The 22,373-nt window shown below is 39.8% G+C and overlaps 1 protein-coding gene and 1 non-coding gene across 2 annotated transcripts; both read left to right on the top strand.

Moving 5' to 3' along the window:
- The first annotated feature begins 14,529 nt into the window (after window positions 1-14,529).
- Window positions 14,530-14,635, top strand: LOC112096626. Its single transcript, XR_002904523.1, has one exon. It is a non-coding gene; the product is annotated as a small nucleolar RNA R71 (small nucleolar RNA).
- A 3,057-nt stretch (window positions 14,636-17,692) lies between these two features.
- Window positions 17,693-21,016, top strand: LOC112096378. Its single transcript, XM_024179808.1, has one exon. The coding sequence runs from the start codon at window positions 17,693-17,695 to the stop codon at window positions 21,014-21,016; it is 3,324 nt and encodes a 1,107-aa protein (XP_024035576.1).
- The last annotated feature ends 1,357 nt before the right edge of the window (window positions 21,017-22,373 follow it).

Below are 22,373 nucleotides of genomic sequence, written 5' to 3'. Positions count from 1 at the left end.
AGCTAAACTTCATACTTTTTTTTATTGTTGTGGTTGTTTCATTTTGAGAAATACTTTAATATTGTCAAGGTTGGTCTCAATTCCCCTTTGCTAGACCGTAAACCTAAGGAATTTTCATGACGTGACTTCAAAGGTGCAATTTTCAAGATTGAGTCGCATTTTGTGCTTCCTTAGGATATCAAAGTTGTCCTTGACGTGCCTGAAATGTAAGTTATGCAACCCAAGAGGGGGGTGAATTGGGTTTTTAAAATTTATGCAATACAATTCGCACAATAATTTAATCTATTGCTTTAATCAAATGAAAACAATAAATTCAATCAAGCACAATATTAAAAGAGTAAGGGAAGAGAAAACAAACACAAGGATTTTTACGTGGTTCAGCTATCCCCGCCTACGTCCACGCCTCCAAGCTCACCCGGCTTGAGGATTTCACTATCCAAGCCTCCCAAGGCTTCAAATGTTTACAATTGACTTCCAAGGTGTCAATGGACCTTTACAACAAGAGATTATATCCTCAATCTCTTCACCCCAAGTGTTTCCCACACTTGTACACTCACAATTTGATGAGAAAAGAAAATCACAACAATGAAACTCTCTTTAAGAGTGGATAACAAATTATATCTCAATAATGATTCAATAAATGATGATTTGTGAAATGGAAGCTCAATATATATTATATGATCTTATATTTGCTTGTATTCCTTTTTAAAATGAAGTTTGAGTTGAGTTTTTATAGTGAAAGCCCAAAAACTAGCTGTTATAGGCAAATTCCAGCGCTCAAGCGGTTAGCCGATTGATTATCCGGCTAGCCGCTCAGGAACAGTAATATTACCGTTATTTTTGAATTTTGCTACAGTAATATTGTTCACTGAAATTATAGTTTGGCCCAAAACTTTATATAATTATACTATGGCCCAAAATGTAAGAAAATTTTACAAATAAGTCCAATTTCAGAACTTCCTAAGAATAGTTGTCTTTCCCAAACTTTCTAAAATTATGATATGGCCCCAAAGATTTTATTGGTTCACACAAAGGTCCTTTTCAACATAATACCCATATTTTTCAAAGTTCTCAAAACCTTTCACTTTAGTCCAAAATATTCATAAATTATAGTATGGCCCAAAACATTTCAAATGTTTGTAAAAATGTCCAACTCTGAAATTTAATACTTATTTAAAATCAAAGATTTCAAATCTTAGCATTTAAGTCCAAATTACTTAAATCCACAAAATACTTTACTTTATAAAAATAAAACCTTTTAGTTTATGAAAAGTATTTAATTAAATTAATCTCTTGAGCTTCTCAAATGCTAAATCATGCATCAATTAAATCATACCGATTTTACAAGAATTTATCGCACTAATTTGTTCGTTGAGCTCTAAATTATATTCTTGATGTCGCCATTGTCCGTTGAGTGTCTTCAATCTTAATTTCACTTGATCACTTGCATAAATATTATCCTTCAAAAACTAGTGAAAATGTGAAATACAATATTTATTATTTTTACTTAAGACACATGTTTGTTATCATCAAAATTACATTATGTATAGCCCTTTAAGCTAACAGTGTCCTCCATCATCATAGTATGCACTGACTTATTAATCATATCATTAATGTATACTTCTATAGTTTGCCCAATTTGGTCTCTAAAAATTTTGTTGACCAGGTGTTGGTATGTTGCCGCCGCGTTTTTCACACCAAAAGGCATAACTTTATTGCAACATAACCCTCCATTGGTAGTGAAAGCTATTTTCTTTATGATATTGATTGATTGCACTGCCCTCCTTTTAGTAATTCTTCTTCTAATAATTGCTTGTTTTATTAAAAAGATAGCTTTCCCATGTGTTAACAACTATTTTTTGGTTAAGTATTCTCAATTGTTGTGTTGGAGTCAATTTGATAGCTTTAGAACGATAGAGTAGTAATTTTGAACCACCTGTTCATCTACGTTGATGGTTAGAACATCCTTTATAATAGGAATTTTCATGGTGAGATAATACATAGAGACCACTGCTTTGGTGGTTGCCAAGAATGGTCTAGCTAAAATAATATCATGGGCACTAGGTTATCCACAATTAAGAAATCGATCATATGGATGACATAGTTGCATACCTTGTTGATGGTTATTAGAGATGCGATAATTCTCTTGAGAATAACTATTTCACCAGCAAAACCACTAAGTATTGTATAATTCAGAGTTACCTTTACTGATTCAATCAATAGTTAATCTAAAGCATCCTTAACAATGATGTCTACAAAACTACATATGTCCACTAAAGTTCGCGCTAACTTGCCAGTGGAGATTTTTAGTGTTATGACTAGGCATTATCATGAGAATATGAAATGCCCTCTGTGCCATTCTCTATGAATTAGTAGATACAGGTGGCGTTTTACTAAAAATCATTTGTGGCAAGTTATATTGATTTCATTCCCTATAAGGGTGGCAGGTACTATTAGCCTGCTATAATTTTTATAGCTCTTCAAGATTGGCTCGCATGCTTTAGTCCCTAACTATCATTCATATATAAACCCCCTTCTTTAAAGCCCTAGGGTGTCTCATGTTCTAGGCTTACGTTAGCTATATTCTTGCACTTATCTTTTTCCATGGATTTTTAAGCTTTCCTCATATCGGCCGCAAATTCTTTAAGGTACTTATTGGTAATCAAGGCTTCGATCTCTTCGTGCAGAGTTAAACACTCAATAGTACTATAACTAAAATCCTCATGGAACTCAACAATAGTTCATACTTCGTTTTATGTTGGGATATTTTTAAATAGGCCTTGGCAGTTGTGAAAAACCATTATCATAGATTTAATAAAAAAAAATGTACTTCCGGGATCTATTCAAAGGATGATAAGATTCATACCAAGATTTATGTGATGGTTGCCTACATTGTTGTTTCGTGGATCTAGTATACTATGTGACTAGTGATATCCTTGGGCAATGTACCATGACCATGGCTTGTTCGTTATGATAGGCTACGTATCTAAGGTACCCAAACTTGATGCATGTATGCTTTTTTGGGCTTCTCTTTCCCTTTCATTATTTCACCTTGTTTGCTTGCCCTTTCAAATGACACTTTTCATCCATCTTAATTTGCTATAGGGCTCTTGAGCAAGCTTTCCAATATGTAAAGGGCTATGCTTTTAGAAAGATTGCCATAGTTTTCCCAACCTTTTATTCTTATCGAAGTGGGTCAACATGTGTGGATGACCAAACACTTTCTAGTGGAAATGACTCACCTAGTCCTTCACTTTGTTTTGTGACAATAAGTTTGGATAATGTTCTATCTTGGAACGAAGCTTAATAAAACTCATGAACTAATTTTGTCTACCTTCAAAGATTTGAACTAAGATTTGTTAGGGCCAGTAAGGGTATACATGAACATCCAGCACATAGCCTTCTCATCAACACCTTTGATAAGCATTTGATCTCCATACAACTCGGTATGCTCGGTTGGGTCAGTAGTATATGAATATTAGGGTATAAAGGGCATGTTAAATATTCCAAGGGAACCGCTTTTTAGATATCAAAGATAAATGGTAAGTTGTATACTACTTGTACAAGGCTGTTGATAGCATTATTCTTCTCATAGAGGATTTATATTTAAGCCTCTATGTATTATATTTTCTCCAAACATTCATGGTTTTTCCTGTTGGAGAAAAATCAATTTTTTTTTATTTTTTTATAAAAACTTTTAGGATCACTCTCATACAATATATAAGAATTTGTAATCTAGAAATCGTACCTTGAAAATCCGATTTGGTTTTTTTTGCTGAGGTGATTTAGACTCCTAGATCACTATCTGTCACCACCACTCATGTTAGATCATGATCCGCCACCAAATAATCTTCCAGGCTATGACTTAAGTTTGATCTGCACTTGACATGTAGGCGCCTTTATAACCACTAAAGCAACTAGTACGAGAAAATTTTTCTCTCAATAATAGAGAGAAAAATCATTTTCTCTGATCTGTATAAAGTGGTTGCTCTCTCTTCTTTTGGGAGAAAATAAGCTCTTTTACATCTCTATCTAGTGGAAACCTTAGGCTCCATTTTTTAATATTAATTAATTCTATTAAATCAAGTTTGATTTAAATTAAAAAAATAATAAACCAAAAGTAACGTTACATCTTTCTTGTCATTGGGGTCCACCTCGTAAAATAACACAAGGCCTCTTAGACACAAGTACATTATATGGAGCCTCCCACTAAATAATATATTTGGGCTTTTAAACCAAACAGCTAGTTATCTTATTAATCCAGTAGTGGCACAATCAATTAAATAAGCTAACCCGGGGATCGTTTGGGAACATACAATAGTGACTACAATAATTAGGCTTATAATTAAACTAGTCCAATTATTTAATTCCAAATCTACTCCACTAAAAGATTAGAACTGACCTCCATAATTGTATGCTCGAATAATAATTCGTCCCAAGCCACATTGATTTCTTTACTGCACAATCCTTTGTACCACATCATTAATTAAATCGATATCTCAACTGTCGAATCAATTTAATTACATCTTGTTCCTTGATTCTTACTGGTTTTCTCTGATGATCATTTTCAACATACTAAATATGTTGACACACTCTGGCCAGAGAATTCTATGATCAAGTGCCGAAAACTCATCAAGAGATGTGGTGTACAAATTCTATATCGTCAAACTATAACTCCAATACTCATAATTGCTCCCACCAAGATACCAGGTAATCTTGACTACAAGTATGTGTCATGCCCATTGGTAACTCAAATGGAATAACAATTACAATCATGAAATCATAATTAACTCAAGATTAAGATTACAGTAAAATCAATGCCTATGAGATTTAATAAGTCTAATAGCCATTTGAAGGTTAATTAAATCTCATATGTGATCCAACTCAATGTAGTCAAACTACATCAGTAAATTCATACATGATTAAGACAAATCATTCAATGAATTTACTACAGTCTAAACATAAATAGAGCGTCCAACTCTATTCATCAACTGCGAACTTAATTTATTTAATCATAAGATTACTTGTATTTATGTCTTCTGTGAATCCATATGATGATCACATAAATACATATAACATGATTAAACGGACCTTATTCAAAATATTTATGCAATTGAAAATATCTCTAATATTTTATTAATCAGAAAATAAATTAATATGCTTTAAAAGAGCATATAATCCCAACAATTCCTAGGTGCATCTAAGGATCCATCTACTATCTGAGAAGATCTTCTGTCATCTAGATTATTTCTTCAGTCCTCGCAAGCTCAGATCACACGCTTTTGACCTTGGTTGTTGTTGGTAAAATTCTATAAGCAATTATTATCAATGCCAATGTGCAAGTATACACAACAAGTAGTAAAGTGATGAGTATTCAAGATCATCTCCACAGGGATTGATGCTACTCAAAATGCTAAAGCAATCACAATAGTGCAAATCAATCAAAGACCGACACAAACAATTGTCGAATAATTATATTGTATCTAATAATTGTGAGGGATGAAAATAAAACAATATTGTATTGAAATAAACTAAGTTAAATGTGTCTAAGATTCAATTGAGAATATAGTAGTTGAATGATCAAACTCTCCCAATGGGGTGACTGTTGTTTACCAAATTAGCACCAATAGTTACAGTAAGTGTTGCAACAATGGGTAGAATAAATCTGCTTCCGCAGCTATCGCATGTTGGAAATCTCATACCTTTAAATCTACTAACAATGACCAGTTGCTCATATATTTATGGTATGGCATTATAAACTTTAATCTCTCTACCCTACAAGGTGAACACCTATGTCTGGAGTGTCACAAATCTCAACTTCAAGTATTGCCCTTATGGGATTCAAGATAACCTAATCTAGGAAACTCGACTTAAGAACAAATAATACTCTAATAATATCCGCTGAGACATGCCCTTTTGCTGCTCTATCTTAACTAAAACTATTAAATGGGTGGTCAACCGAAATAACAGTTGTATTTATAGAAACTACTAGAGTATAATGCTACAACATTACCATAACAACATAAAAGAGCAGTCAAGAACCCATTGGATTATTTGTCACTCAACCACAAGTAAATTTAGTTCATAATCTTAATGAGAAAAATAAACGCAAATATATTGAACTCGGAATACATCCCAACAATTCAAGGAAGAAGAGAAAATATAAGTTGAGCACGATGAAAGGTAAATAATTCTGCATGGCTCTCTTCTTTTGTTGCCGAATAGCACTCTCCAATCTTGATCTCCTTCTTCTTGCCTTTGTAATTATTTTTTATAATAATTCCTTGCCGTCTTTCTTTGTGGTATTGCCTCCTTTTTATATCGTAAATTAGGGTACACACAAGCCCATGAGCGTGCATGTGTTAAATTAGAAAGCATGTGTTGACCCGCGCCTAAGTTTTCTCCCGCATTTACTTTCAGATTTCTACAGCACGGATTTCTCCACATTCGTAACAGCATTGTATTGCTCTCGATTGTGCTTTTTCTTCTTTTGTGGCCGTCTTCTTTCCTCCTCTTGCTCATCTAATGCCTCAACATCCCCTCATGAATTAAGACTTTCCAATAACCTACAATTATGCATCTATTTTTAGCACAAATTACTATGATTCAAACAAAACTTATTAATACTCAACTAAAATAAATGTTTAATCAAAATGTAATAAAAACACCTTATGTGTTCTCTAAATGATCTTGATTCAAGTCTAGAATTGACGTAATAACTCTTATTTCCTAGAGTTATCACACCCCCAAACTTAAACCATTACTTGCCCTCAAGTAATAACACATACTAACACTTCTCGCAAACAATCATGCACACAACTTTAGCTCTTTTTTCAAATTTGCAAGGATTCTTCCACCTTCAGGTCACAATTCCAATCATATAAAATAACCATAGTAAATCAGTTCTAGACTTAAGCTTCTTTCTGTCCATAGTGTGTGTGTGCTTCCTTTGATTGAATTCTATATATGTTGTAACAGCACCAAGGGCTGAATGAATTTCAGCAGTGATACACTTCATTCATAAATGGGGTAGCATAATTTTCACCTACTCAAACTATAATGCTTTTAACATTGATAAACTGGGGAGTAATCAACCTTCTCACTGTAACATTTATCTTTCATGTGAATGGCAATCACTTGTAATGATGACGCCCAATTACTCAAACCATGCCTAGATCAGAATTGTTGCAGCAATATTTGCTGTATAATCTTATCTAGAGGTATCTTTTACTCAAGGCTGAACATGAGGTTCATGAACAAACCTGACTACTAAATGCCTTAGACAAAGGACTTCTTCCTTTTTTTTTATAGTTGCTACAGCATTGCTCATAACTTTCGCTACCTTTGACACAATTCTGCATATGGGGTACATACTCAGAGCTGGTTACTCAGCAACTAGAGCCATTGGAGCAGAGTTTATTTCGTAGATATCACAGTCAATCAACTTGCTTCTCCCCCCAAACTTAAGATCTTTTATATTCCTTTGGCTCTGCTCTAGCAGTCTCATACAATTCAACCAAAGTCTAAGTGTTAGGATAAAATTTCACTTCTATTTATAACTGTCTCTACTTGGCATTCTCATAACTATTGACTAACACTCAATTTATCTTCATTAGGCTTTCAAATCCATACACAAATATTAGATAAAGAGCTTCACACAACACAAACATAAACACATGCATTCGGAAACAACCCCCCCAAACTTGAGAGATGCTGTGTCCTCACAAGCATACTGAACAAATGCACACAAATTGACAAGGATATGGAAGACCTTAGAAAATACCACACAAATTGACAAACAGAAGGAATTTTTTTTTAAAAAACAACAAATGAACTAGTAAGGAAAGAGGACTCCCTTGTGCTGGGACCTACAGTACATGACGGAATGCTATCAGCGCTTCTTGGAAGCACTGCGCAGCTTATCCTTTGGTGAAGCTTTTGGGGAAGCAGCTGGCAATGTCTTTGTCTTTTTCGCTGAGGGGCTAGTGAGATGAGTGGTGGCTGGGGTTGCTATAGCAGTACCTGTAGACGTACTGCCTTTTCGTTTGCTGGATTGTCTTGGACTGGTGTGGATAGGCTGGCTAGGAGTTTGTTGTGGAGGTTTTAGGGTCAATGCATCAGCTGCCTGGCCCTCAGCGGTGATGGTAGCAATAACCGCAAGTAGTTGCTTGGCTTGCTTAGGTGTAGGCATAGCTCTGGCTGCTGCAGCAGCCAGCTCAGTATCGACTTGCTCCATCTCATCTTCAAAGGCTGGAGGGGTTGCCAATTTTGCTTTACCCTTATCCTTCCTCTTACTCGCAAAGACTGGAATAGAGGGTTCCTTTTCAGGGTCTTCTTCCTCTTCTTCTTGAATAATGTGTTTTTTTCTGGTTTTGGGTTGAGCTGGGATGGTTAGTTCCTCACTTTCTTTTTCTAAGTTATCTTCTGCCTCTAAGGGTGAGCTATCAGTCTGAGACTTGTTACCTTCATTCTCAGGTGGGTCAGATGGTTCGGCCTCTTCTCAGTCGACTGCTGCTTGTGGATCAGTGGCAACTTCCTCTGCTGGTTCATCTGAAGTAGTGGCTTCTTCACTGGCTGCTACTGGAGTGTCACGGGAGTCTAATAGGACAAGTGTATTTCTTACCCAAATGTTGTGCTGATCTGGGCTTACCAAATTGGCATAAAATTATTTGACTACAGGCAATACATGATCTCGAGGGTGGTTGTAAAACTCTAACCATCCTCGCTTTGCTACAGCATTATGAATGGTTTGCACAATTCCCGTGAGTTGGTCTGCGAATTGAAACCCTTTTTCTTCCAGAATCCGACGCGGCTCTATAAATTCTTCGTATTTTTCCTCAGCGTGGTAACTCTGGAATCGTGATGGATCTTTGAGGTGGCTGGCTGTTTTCTTGTATCTCAGCATTGCTGTAGCAGTAATAAATTGAAGCTACTGTTCCTGAGAATAAAAAGAGAAAAAGAGTTTAAGAGTTTTCTAGAGTTGTCTTTGCGAAGGAGATGGGGAATAGTGGCGTAGAGCACTAGGCACAGTGATTCCTTTTTATAATGGACTTTAATTTGAAGATAAACACGGTAACTAAAGATAATTAAGGGAATAAAATATTTGAATTAAATGTGCATATCCTCAAAATTATCGGACAATGAAATTAAAGCTTTAATTTCGGAGATTTGTTTCCTCAATTTTCTATCCATATCCATGCATCCATCTGTCACGATTTTATCTCCAACGGTAAGTGAAAGGCTCCAGCCTTTAATTTACTGTAACGGTAAAATTAACTACTGCAGCACCCATTCGCTTATTCTAACAGCGGATATAGACTCCCCACTAAAAGCTTCTGACACGTGGTTCACCTCTAAATTCTGCCACCATTCACTCTCACTTGTCAATATGAAATTCAATTATCACACTTACTAACATTAAGTCTAAAATTTATTAAAAGAAATAGATATAGCAAATTAAAGTGAAAGTAAAGAATGCAATAATGTAAATGGATGAAAATAAGGACGAATCATAGAAAAACAAAAATTAAACAAGATGGTAAAGAGGGAAAGCTGTCTACAAAACCAAATGATATCAAACTTGGTTTGAAGTGACTATCTCCTCAATGGACTACCTCTCATGAAGCGCTTGAGTTAAGGTCCTTCAGCCTGACCTTCCTTCTTTGTTCAATAGATGGTGCTTTAAGGAGTAACACCTCCTTGGAACATTCTGCTGCTTGATGTATGTAATGCTTAACCATGTGTCCATTAACCTTGAACTCGTGGCCTGTTTTTTCATCTAGAAGATCAACATCTCCATGAGGGTAAGATTTTAACAACTTAAATGAGCCAGACCGTCTTGACTTGAGCTTCCCTGGAAATAATCTTAGTCTTGTGTTGTGGAGTAACACTAATTAACCAGGGGTGAATTTTCTGTGTTGAATATGCTTGTCATGCCAGTGTTTTGTTCTCTCTTTATAGATTCTTGCGTTTTCATAGGAAAACAGCTGTAATTCATCAAGCTCACAAAGTTGAAGTTTCATTTGCTTTGCTGCAGCATGCATATCCCAATTTAGTTTCTTCAGTGCACAATGGGCTTTGTGCTCTAGCTCTAGTGGCAAATGGCATGCTTTGCCATAAATAATTCAGTAAGGAGACATGCCGAGTAGAGTTTTGTATGCTGTTCTGTAGGCCCATAGAGAGTCATGCAAATGTAAAGACCAATCCTTCCTTGTTGGATTCACCACTTTTTCTAAGATCTTTTTAATTTCTCTGTTGGACACTTCAGCCTGACCATTGCATTGTGGGTGATATATTGTTGCTATCTTGTGTCTGACTCCATATTTCATCATTGCTGCAGTAAAGATTTTGTTGCAAAAATGTGTGCCTTCACCACTAATAATTGCTCTAGGAGGCCAAACTTGGAGAAAACATTTTTTTGAAGAAAAGTCACCATTGTTTTAGCATCATTGGTAGGTAATGCTGCAGCTTCTACCCACTTAAAGACATAATCTACAGCAACAAGGATATATAAGTGCCCAAAGGATAGGGGAAAAGGTCCCATGAAATCTACTCCCCAAACATAAAAAACTTCCACTTCCAGTATGTTAGTCAATGGCATCTCATGTCTGCTAGTTATGTTTCCTGTCCTTTGACACCTGTCACAATATTTAACAAATTCATAAGCATCTTTAAAGATAGTGGGCCAATAATAACCTGATTGCATAACTTTGGCAGCTGTTCTGTGACCACCAAAATGTCCTCCATATGTTGCAGCATGAAATGACTCCAGTATTTGAGGTATTTCTTCTGCTGCAACACATCTTCTTATTACTTGATCTGAGCATAGCTTATATAAATATGGGTCATCCCACTGATAACTTCTAACATCATGAAAAAATTTCTTTTTCTCTTGAAGCTTCAGCTCATGTGGTAGCATCCCACCTACTAAGTAGTTAGCAAAGTCTGCATACCATGGAGATTTTGACTGCTGCAGCATCTGTGATTGCTGTATTACCAACAGTTGTTCATCAAGAAAAGTTTCGGTGATGCCCTTCCTTGTCAATGTACTAGTGTCTGCTGCCAGCCGTGACAAGTGGTCTGCCACTTGATTCTCAGTCCCCTTTCTATCTTTAATTTCCATATCAAATTCTTGAAGCAATAAGATCCATCTTATTAATCTTGGTTTAGCATCTTTCTTTGAAATTAAATATTTGATGGCTGCATGGTCTGTGTACACAGTTACTTTGGTACCTACCATGTAAGCTCTGAATTTGTCAAAAGCAAATACTACTGCTAGCAACTCTTTCTTTGTAGTGGTGTAATTGATCTGAGTTGGAGTGAATGTTTTGCTAGCATAGTATATGGAATGAAAAACCTTATCCTTTCTTTGCCCCAATACTGCCCCCACAGAATGATCACTAGCGTCACACATCAATTCAAATGGTAAAGTCCAATCTGGAGATATAACTACTGGAGCAGTGATCAGAGCTTTCTTTAGTTCTCCAAATGCTTTAAGGCACTCTGTGTCAAAGTGAAATGGTTTGTCATGCTCCAGCAATGAACACAGAGGCTTAGCTACCTTGGAGAAATCCTTAATGAATCTTCTGTAGAATCCAGCATGACCCAAAAAGCTCCTAACACCTTTTACTGAAGTTGGAGGTGGCAATTTATCTATTACCTCTATCTTGGCTTTATCTACCTCAATACCATCCTTGGATATCTTGTGACCCAGCACTATTCCTTCTTGCACCATGAAATGACACTTTTCCCAATTGAGTACTAAGTTAGTCATCTTACATCTTTTAAGAACTTCTTCCAAATTGTATAAACAATCATTGTATGTTTCTCCAAAAACTGAGAAGTCATCCATGAAAACTTCCAAAGTCTGCTCTACCATTTCAAAAAATATAGACATCATGCATCTCTAAAAAGTTGCTGGAGCATTGCATAGCCCAAATGGCATTCTTCTGAAGGCAAATGTTCCATAAGGACAAGTAAATGTAGTCTTCTCTTGATCCTCTAGAGCTATAGCAATCTGGTTGTAGCTTGGATACCCATCTAAGAAACAGTAGTATTGTTTTCCAGCAAGTCTGTCCAACATCTGATCTATGAATGGAAGTGGGAAATGGTCTTTCCTTGTGGCTTTGTTGAGCTTTCCTGTAATCCATACATACTCTCCATCCAGTCACTGTCCTTGTAGGAATAAGTTCATTCTTCTCATTAGCCATTACTGTTATCCCTCCTTTCTTTGGCACACATTGAATTGGGCTTACCCATGAACTGTCTGATATTGGGTATATGATTCCAGCATCTAGCCATTTGATGATTTCCTTCTTCACAACTTCTTTCATAATAGGATTCAGCCTTCTCTGGTGTTCCACCGAATTGCTGGAACAATCTTCTAACAGGATTTTATGCATACAGATGGATGGGCTTATCCCCTTTATATCTGCCATGGTCCATCCAATTGCTCTTCTATATTTTCCCAGCAAATCTACTAAACTCTGTTCTTAACCTGCATCCAAAGTAGAAGAAATGATTACAGGGAGTGTGTTGTTTTGACCAAGATAAGTATATTTTAAATGTGAAGGTAGCAGTTTTAATTCAAAACTATGGGGTGATTCAATAGATGGTAAAGTTGTTTTTACTTCCCTGTCCGAAAGATTCAGGTGTTCAATAAACCTGTTGGGCTTATCAGATTGCTGTTTGTCCATCCAATCTGTTTGGATTGCTGCAACATCTTCCTCTTCAACATCCTCAAAGGTGATGACTTTTTCAAGTACATTACTGCAGCATCTGTCCATTCTGTTTGCTACAACAAGATCCACTACACTTAGGAAATTGCAATCTTCTACTTCATCAGGGTTCCTCATAGCCTCTAGCACATTAAATGTGATTTGCTGATCATTCACTCTTATAGTGAGCTCTCCTTTCTGCACATCTATCAGAGTTTTTCCAGTTGCTAGAAAAGGTCTTCCAAGTATAATGGGTACTTCTTTGTCAGCTTCAAAGTCCAACACAATGAAATCTACTGGAAAGATGAATTTGTCAACCTTCACCAATACATCCTCTATCTTTCCTTCAGGGTATGCATGAGATCTGTCAGCTAATTACAGAGTGACTGTTGTTGGTCTGCACTCCCCTACTCCCAGCTGCTTAAATACAGATAATGGCATCAGATTAATACTAGCTCCCAAGTCACAAAGTGCTCTGCCAGCATATCTAGTTCCTATATAACAAGGTATTGTAAAACTCCCTGGATCTTTTAATTTTGTGGGAATTTTACTCTGGAGCATATGACTGCTTTCATGTGTTAAAGCAACAGTTTGAAACTCTCCCAGCCTTCTTTTTCGTGCCAAGATATCTTTTAGAAATTTAACATAATTTGGCATTTGCTCCAAAGCTTCCATAAAAGGTATATTTATGTGCAATTGTTTCAGTACTTCCAGGAATTTGTTGAACTGCTTGTCTTGTTTTTGCTTCTGGAACCTTTGTGGGAAAGGTGGTGGATGTCTGAACTACTGGGTAACTTCAGGGGATATCAAACTTTGTTTGTTTGATTTGGTGCAAGTTGTAACTACTGGTGTTGTAACTTCTTTGTCAGCATAATCTGGTTGAATTTCTTCTGCAGTTGTTGTAGCTTGACCCATGTAACCAGTATCTTGAAAAGGAGTTTGCTGTAACAGGCTTCCCTTTTGAGTTGGTTTTTATGCTGAATTGCGTTCCATCTCATTTTTTGTCACCTCAACTGGGATATCAACATTCTTTCCAGATCTCAAACTAATTACTTTGCAGTGTTCTTTGCTTTCTCTCCTAGGGTCTTCTGTGTTGCTAGGTAGGCTTCCTTGAGTTCTGCTACTCATTGTTGTAGCTAGTTGTCCCATTTGGTTCTCAAGGTTTCTCAAAGATACAGCTTGACTTTGCACAATTGCTTCATTCTTTGCAATATATTCCTTAATCAGTGTTTCCAGTGAAGTGATTGGATCCTAACTAATATGCTTTTGCCCTTGACTTTACTGATGAAAACCAGGTGGTTGTGTGTTTCTGTTTAGTCCATTCAATGCTAGAGCATTTCGATTTTGGTTGCTTCATGAGAAATTTGGGTGTTACTTCCAGCCTGGGTTGTAAGTATTTGAATATGGGTTGTTCTGAGGTTGTCGATTGAAGTTACCTACATAGTTTACTGAGGCTGGATTTCCAGGACAGTTACCAAAATCATGTTCTTCACCACAATAGACACAAGAAAGTTCAGTAATTTGCTTTACTGTTGCTGGAGCAGCTGTCATGGCCTTTACCATGTTAGTCAATGAAGTAACTTGTGCTAATAAGGCTGTAATTGCATGAATGTTATGTACCCCTGCTAATTCTCTTGCTGCTAGCTGCCTGGCTGAAGGCCACTGGTAATTATTGTTGGCAATTCTTTCTAGAATTTCATAAGCTTCAGTGTAAGATTTGGACAACAAAGCTCCATTTGCTGAAGCATCCACCATTAACCTTGTACTCGGGTTCAACCTATTGTAGAAAGTTTCCAATTGAATGCAACAAGGGAAACCATGATAAGGACACCTTCTGATCAATTCCTTGAATCTTTCCCAAGCCTCATACAAACTTTCATCTTCAAGTTGATGGAAGGAAGTAATCTCATTCTGTAACTTTGTATTTTTTATCGGTGGGAAATATTTCATTAAGAATTTATCAGCCAATTCATTCCATGTAGTGATTGAATCAGATGGTAACGAATTTAACCATGCTCTTGCTCGATCTCTTAAGGAATAAAGCAAAAGTCGCAGCCTTAAAGCATCTTGTGTTGCTCCAGCAATCTTGAAAGCATCACTTACTTCTAAGAACAATTTAAGATGGAGATGAGGATCTTCATTTGGTAATCCATTGAATTGCCCAACTGTTTGCAACATTTGAAACATCACTGGCTTCAACTCAAAATTGGCAGCGTCTACTTTAGGTCTGATGATGCTATGATGTACAACTCGAGGAGTTAGCACAACATAGTCTCTTATAGCTTTGTCTCTGTCATCATCCATGTAAATAATATTGTTATTGCCTAGCTGTCTCCCGTTAGCATGGTCATTACGCTCTTCTTGAATGTTCACTGGTTGTAAAGGTCCGTGAGAATTCAAATTTCCTGCATCTTGTAAATTATTCATGCTTGAAGCAATTTATGAATTCCTTTGTTCTCTTCGCAATCTCCTGACAGTCCTTTCAATCTCAGGATCGAATTGGAATACCACAGATCTGTCTTTGCACATGCATGTACCGATCTGCCAATAAATAGAATAAATCAAATCAGATTTAGCGTTATCAAGATTTACTTCACACTTCAAAAATAAAAAATCAATCCCCGGCAACGGCGCCAAAAACTTGTTGGTAAAATTCTATAAGCAATTATTATCAATGCCAATATGCAAGTATACACAACAAGTAGTAAAGTGATGAGTATTCAAGATCGTCTCCACAGGGATTGATGCTACTCAAAATGCTAAAGCAATTACAATAGTGCAAATCAATCAAAGACCTACACAAACAATTCTCAAATAATTATATTGTAACTAATAATTGTGAGGGATAAAAATAAAACAATACTGTAATGAAATAAACTAAGTTAAATGTGTCTAAGATTCAATTGAGAATATAGTAGTTGAATGAACAAACTCTCCTAATGGGGTGACTGTTGTTTACCAAATTAGCACCAGTTGTTACAGTAAGTGTTGCAACAATGGGTAGAATAAATCTACATCCGCAACTATCGCATGTTGGAAATCTCATACCTTTAAATCTACTAACAATGACCAGTTGCTCATATATTTATGGTATGGCATTATAACCTTTAATCTCTCTACCCTGCAAGGTGAACACCTATGTCTGGAGTGTCACAAATCTCAACTTCAAGTATTGCCCTTATGGGATTCAAGATAACCTAATCCAGGAAACTCGACTTAAGAGCAAGTAATACTCTAATAATATCCACTGAGACATGCCATTTTGCTGCTCTATCTTAACTAAAACTATTAAATGGGTGGTCAACCGAAATAACAGTTGTATTTATAAAAAATACTAGAGTATAATGCTATAACATTACCATAACAACATAAAAGAACAGTCAAGAACCCATTGGATTATTTGTCACTCAACCACAAGTAAATTTAGTTCATAATCTTAATGAGAAAAATAAACGCAAATATATTGAACTCGGAATACATCCCAACAATTCAAGGAAGAAGAGAAAATATAAGTTGATCACGATGAAAGGTAAATAATTATGCACGACTCTCTTCTTTTGTTGCCGAATAGCACTCTCCAATCTTGATCTCCTTCTTCTTGCCTTTGTAATTATTTCTGATGATAATTCCTTGCTGCTTTTCTTTGTGGTATTGCCTCATTTTTATATTGCAAATTAGGGTACACACAAACCCATGAGCGTGCATGCGTTAAATTAGGAAGCATGTGTTGACCCGCGCCTAAGTTTTCTCCCGCATTTACTTCCAGATTGCTACAACACGGATTTCTCCACATTCGCAACAGCATTATATTGCTCTCGATTGTGTTTTTTCTTCTTTTATGGCCGTTGTTTGAGGGAAAGATAGGAAAGGTAATAGAGCGCCACGTGTCAGCCAATGGAATGATATCAGCACAATCGGAGGTACCCTACATAATCCGAGGTGCCCGACATGACTTGAGGTACCCCGTATAAATAGAGGTACCCTGCACAATTAGAGGTATCCCACACAAATAGAGGTACCCCATACAAATAGAGGTACCCCATACAAATAGAGGTACCCCATACAGATAGGGGTACCCTGCGTAATAGGGGGTACCCCATGTAATTCGAGGTACCCGGCTAAGCGGATGCAAGAGAATCCACCGAAAATATCCGCCATGAGAAACGTCTCCGCCTCCTAAAAGATATCATTTGATTTTGTCAGAATTAGGAATCAAAAGCGACGTGCTAAAAGGAGGGACAGCCGTCTGCTACCTCTGCCAAAAGTGAAGGACACTGTCCCAAGGACAGTGGTCCCTAGCCGCCTACCCGACAGCTACTGCAAAGGTACCCTGGACCACTCTCCAGCGCGCGCCACGTTTCCAAAAGATGAGATACGCCGCGAACATGCACATAACGGCCCCAAGAATCATAAAAGTGGTAAAAGGACGTTAGCCAAAAAGGGTACGCCACGTGGCAGCTAAGGTACTCCATATATAAAGGTGCCTAGGTTTCATTCTCCATCATGCTCTCATTCGCTCAAAAACACTCACACTCCAAAAAAGAGGTTTTCTTCAACCTTAAACCCTAATTTACAGAGGGCTAGCTAGCTCTCTTTGCAATAAAAGCTTGAGTTTGCTAACTTGAGCGTCGGAGTGTGAATGCCGGGGTACCCCCGGCTTCACCTCTAACCTCTATTTCATTGTTTTGCAGGCGTGAAGCTCATTTTGAAGGATACCTCTCTTGTTTCTGATCTTCCACCATTGTTACCACTCTCTCTCCCTTTCTCACCTCCCCAAAATCTTAGATACACCGCCCAACACACAATAAACCAGTGAGGTACCCCATCTCCCCTCAAAATAACAAATTTATTGTTCTAGATTGGTTTGGCTTTTCTTACCCCAAAACCAGTTGAAAACAATTGGCGCCGTCTGTGGGGAGACACACAAAAAGCCTCCTCCACGGTTACCAAACTAGTTGTTGTGTGTACTCCAATACATGGCACCCGACGTACCTCCCGAAGGTTTAATGGGGGATCCTACAAGGATGAGAGAGGACAGCAGCAGTGAAGGCAGTGATCCCGCGAGAAGGGTAGCCCGCATCAGTAAGGGCAAGGGTGTCAAGCAGTCGACGGGTGTTCGCCAAGAAGAAGAACCTATTTCGCACAAGCGTTTTGAGGATCTTGCTCACGCAATACTTAGGGCGGTTGGATCTCGGGCACCCGAAAGTTCACTTCCACCAGTGACGCTAGAAGCTCCACCACCTCAAACGGACGACCAAGCTATGGTCAGAAGAGGGGTACCCGAGGCCAGCAAGCCAAAGCCTAGGCCATCGGGTACCCGTTCTAAGTTTCAAACCATGGGCTCCCGCGACGAGCGTTCCACCACCTCTTGCAATTCCCGCAGTAGCCAGGGTACGAGGCGTGCAAAGCGTACCCACGAGGATCTCCGTGAGAAGTTAAACGCCAAAAGGGCTTCTCAAATGGCGGCGACATCATCAGGTACACCGAGGGTACCCCTCGAACTTGTGGAAAAGATGGAGAACCTGGAAGCCCAAGTGAAGCTCCTCTCCGAGAAGCAAAACATCACAGCTGCACCAACGCCAATGACCTACCAATCGCCATTCACTATAGAGATTAGGACAGCAGCTCTCCCCGAGGCGTTTGCCATGCCTCAGATACCCCAATACTCGGGTACCACTGATCCCTCGGAGCATGCTGAGCTATACCGTGACCAAATGCTTATTAAGGGTGTAGATGAGAGCGCCATGTGTAGGATGTTTACACACACACTCACGGGCCCCGCGAAGTCATGGTTTCGCTCTTTGAAGGCGGGTAGCATATCTTCCTTACACCAATTGTTATCTAAATTTACTAAAGAGTTTTCCTATGCTTCCACTCAAGATAGGGTAGCCTCCAAACTTACCTTTATCAAGCAAGGGGAAGCCGAGCCTTTGGCGGAGTATGTAAGTCGTTTCCACCAAGAGGTGCTGCGGACCGGAGCATTTGGAAACCAATACACATTGACCCATTTTGAGAAAAATTTACGGTTGGGCAAGTTATGGCGTTCTTTTCAAAAGAAGCGTCCACTTTCATATGGGGAAGCCCGTTCTTGGGCGTTGCAACAAGTGGAGATGGACGAAAAATGCCAATTGAAGCGCCAAGAAGATAAGGCCGATGTTACAAAGAACAAGGAGAAGCCCAAGAGGGTGGAGGCCCCAATACCGCGGGTGCCCCGAGCACGGAGCCCTCCACGGGCTGCCTTGCAGGGACGAGGGTATAACCCTCAGGGTGCCTCAAGGGTACCTCAACCTCCAAGATCGCCACCACCGGATCAGCGAGAGCCACCGCCGAGGCCTCGGTATGAATCTTACCACCCACTGAATCGATCCCCAGAGCAGATCTTCTACCATATTCGGGATAGTGGCCTCCTCCGCCCTCCTAAGCCAATGAAGAAGTACCCCAACATGAAGCGTAGCCTGAAGTATTGCGAGTTCCATGAGGACTTTGGTCACAGCACAGCCGAGTGCTTCACCTTGCGAGAAGAAATTGAATCTTTGATTCTCAGCGGGTACCTCAAAGAATTTGTTGCTGGCATGAGAGAAGCTCGGAAATCTGCGGAACATGATAAAGGCAAGCGGGTAGCTGATGGCAGTCCCGAACAAGAGGTACCCCCTGGACACAAGAAAGGCGTGTATGTCCGAATGATCATGGGCGGACCGACTTTAGCGGGCCAATCTAGGAGGGCTATCAAAGGCTATAGTAGATCGTTGTCGATAACCACCAATATGGGCAGAGAAGTCAACCTTAATGAATGGGGTACACCGAAGGTACCCCACCATCCCCCGCCTATCCTTTTTACAGAAAAAGATGCGGAGGGCATCTCGTACCCCCACGACGATGCCTTCGTAATTACGTTGAAGGTTGCCACTGGTAAGGTAGCAAGAACTCTCGTAGATACCGGTAGCTCCGTTGACATCATTTTCAAAAGCGCCTTGGATCAACTATTGATTGAGTCGCCAAAGATCACCCCATATGCTACCCCTCTTATTGGGTTCGCCGGAGATATGGTTATACCAAAAGGCATCATTACGCTACCCGTTACACTTAGTAAGGTACCTCACCGTGTTGTTCATATGATTGATTTTCTTATTGTAGATCACCCGGGTGCCTACAATATTATATTGGGTAGGCCGTTCTTAGTAGCAACTAAAGCGGTGGTATCCATGCACTACCTCACCATGAAAGTCCCGGCCGCCCAAGAAGTTATCACCATTAAAGGGGACCAGCAATCGGCTCGTGGATGTTATTCCGTGGCCTCCAAAGCCACTTACCAAATAGCTTCAGATCCGCCAATGAAGGGGTACCCTAGTGGCAGCCAGCCCACACCTTCCCCCTCAAAGCGAGCACTTGCTAGACAGCGGAGAACAGTACTGAAAAAATCTCCTCAAGTAGCCCACCCACGAGAAAAGTTGGAGTTTTCACCAAGGGGGATGGAAGCAGTTACGGGGGATAGCTCGAGGGTACCCCACGGGGACCAGGAGGAGCCCAGATGTGAAGTTGAGGCACCTTTGGATCCCCGAATATTGAAAGATGAAATGCGGGGTACCCCAGTTGAAGATCTTATTTCAGTCTCGATTTGCGCCACCGACCCAACAAAGACAGTGAAAGTAGGCTCCAACCTCTCGGAGGAACAAAGGGAGAAACTCATCACCTTCCTATGTGAGCACCTCGATGTATTTGCTTGGACCCACTCGGATATGCCGGGTATCCCACATTCTCTCTCATGTCACAAACTCAATGTCAGCCCGCATAATAAACCAGTCAAACAGAAGCGTCGCGCCTTCAATCAAGAGAGGTACGATGCAATTGAACAAGAGGTAGACCGCCTATTAGCAGCACGGTTTATTCGGGAAGCAGTGTACCCCGATTGGGTGTCCAACGTTGTTCTTGTCAAGAAATCAAACGGAAAGTGGCGCATGTCTGTGGACTTCACCGACTTGAATAAGTCCTGCCCCAAGGATAGCTTCCCGCTTCCTCGGGTGGACCAGCTGGTTGATGCAACAGCGGGGCATGAAATGCTTAGTTTTATGGACGCCTTCTCCGGGTACAACCAAATCCCGATGTACGAACCCGATCAAGAGAAAACAGCCTTCATCACCAACCGGGGGTTATACTGTTATAAGGTTATGCCGTTTGGTTTGAAGAATGCCGGGGCTACCTACCAGCGGCTAGTGAACAAAATTTTCAAAGAACAAATCGGGCGCACCATGGAGGTGTACATAGACGACATGATCACCAAATCGGTGCATGCGGGCGGCTAGTGAACAAAATTTTCAAAGAACAAATCGGGCGCACCATGGAGGTGTACATAGACGACATGATCACCAAATCGGTGCATGCGGGGGAACACCTGGGGCACCTCAGAGATACCTTTACCGTTTTGAGAAAACATCAGATGCGGCTAAACCCTGAAAAATGTGCATTCGGGGTAACCTTGGGAAAGTTTCTCGGGTTCATGGTACAACAACGGGGGATTGAAGCCAACCCCGATAAAATTCGCGCAGTTCTTGACATGAAATCGCCAAGCACCATCAAGGAGGTTCAAAGCTTGGCAGGCCGGGTAGCTGCTCTGAGCCGTTTTATCTCCAAGGCTACCGACCGGTGTAAGCCCTTTTTCAAAGCTTTGAAGACCGGTAAAAAGCTCCAATGGACACCCGATTGCGAAGAGGCTTTCCAAGAACTGAAGGGGTACCTCGTGAATGCTCCACTACTTGCCAAACCTGAGCCGGGAGAGGTGCTGCTGCTATATCTCGCCGTATCCGAGCATGCCACCAGCTCTGTGTTACTCCGAGAGGATGATAATGGGGTACAACGACCTATTTACTACACTAGTAAGGCTATGGTTGATGCCGAAAAAAGGTACCCCACCTCTGAGAAGATCATTTTGGCATTGGTTGTCTCCGCACGGAAGCTCAGACCATATTTTCAGGCTCACACCATTGCAGTCGTCACCAACCTTCCCCTCCGGCAAATCCTTCAGAAGTTAGACATGTCCGGAAGGCTTCTCCGATGGTCCCTCGAATTAAGCGAGTTCGACATCATCTTCAAGCTTCGTTCGGCGATTAAAGCTCAGGCCATTGCTGATTTCATTGCGGAATTCGCCAATGACTCAAGTGGTGAATGTGATCTGAGATACCTGTTAGATACCCTACCCACCGATGAAGAGGAGCAGGTCTGGGAAATATATGTGGATGGTTCCTCTAACTCACACGGAAGTGGCGCAGGAGTTATTATCATCGACCCGAACAAGGTGAAAATATGCTACGCCCTGCAATTCGGATTCAAGGCTTCAAACAACGAAGCCGAGTATGAGGCAATCATAGCGGGGTTGAGGATGTCAAAGGCTTTGGGAGCAAAAAGGGTACACGTCAAGAGTGACTCACAGTTGGTGGTAAGCCAGATTACCGCACAATATCAGGCGAAAGAGGAAAACATGAAGGGGTACCTCGAAAAAACCAGAGAATTGATGTCCCAATTTTGCGAGGTTAAAGTGGAAAGGGTACCCCGACTGGAGAACAGCGAAGCCGATACCCTAGCAAAAATGGCGTCCCTTGGTGTAGCTCAGTCAGCTGGCCCCATCACAACAGAACACATACCCGCCCCCAGCATTGATCTCCT

The sequence above is a fragment of the Citrus clementina genome, unplaced genomic scaffold (genome assembly GCF_000493195.1).
Source record: "Citrus clementina cultivar Clemenules unplaced genomic scaffold, Citrus_clementina_v1.0 scaffold_8, whole genome shotgun sequence".
NCBI classification, from domain to species: domain Eukaryota; kingdom Viridiplantae; phylum Streptophyta; class Magnoliopsida; order Sapindales; family Rutaceae; genus Citrus; species Citrus x clementina.
This window is presented reverse-complemented; position numbering and strand designations above follow the sequence as displayed.

Bases quoted from the DNA above. Each gene is read 5' to 3' on its own strand.
- LOC112096378 (XM_024179808.1), top strand. From the start codon at position 17,693: ATGGCACCCGACGTACCTCCCGAAGGTTTAATGGGGGATCCTACAAGG.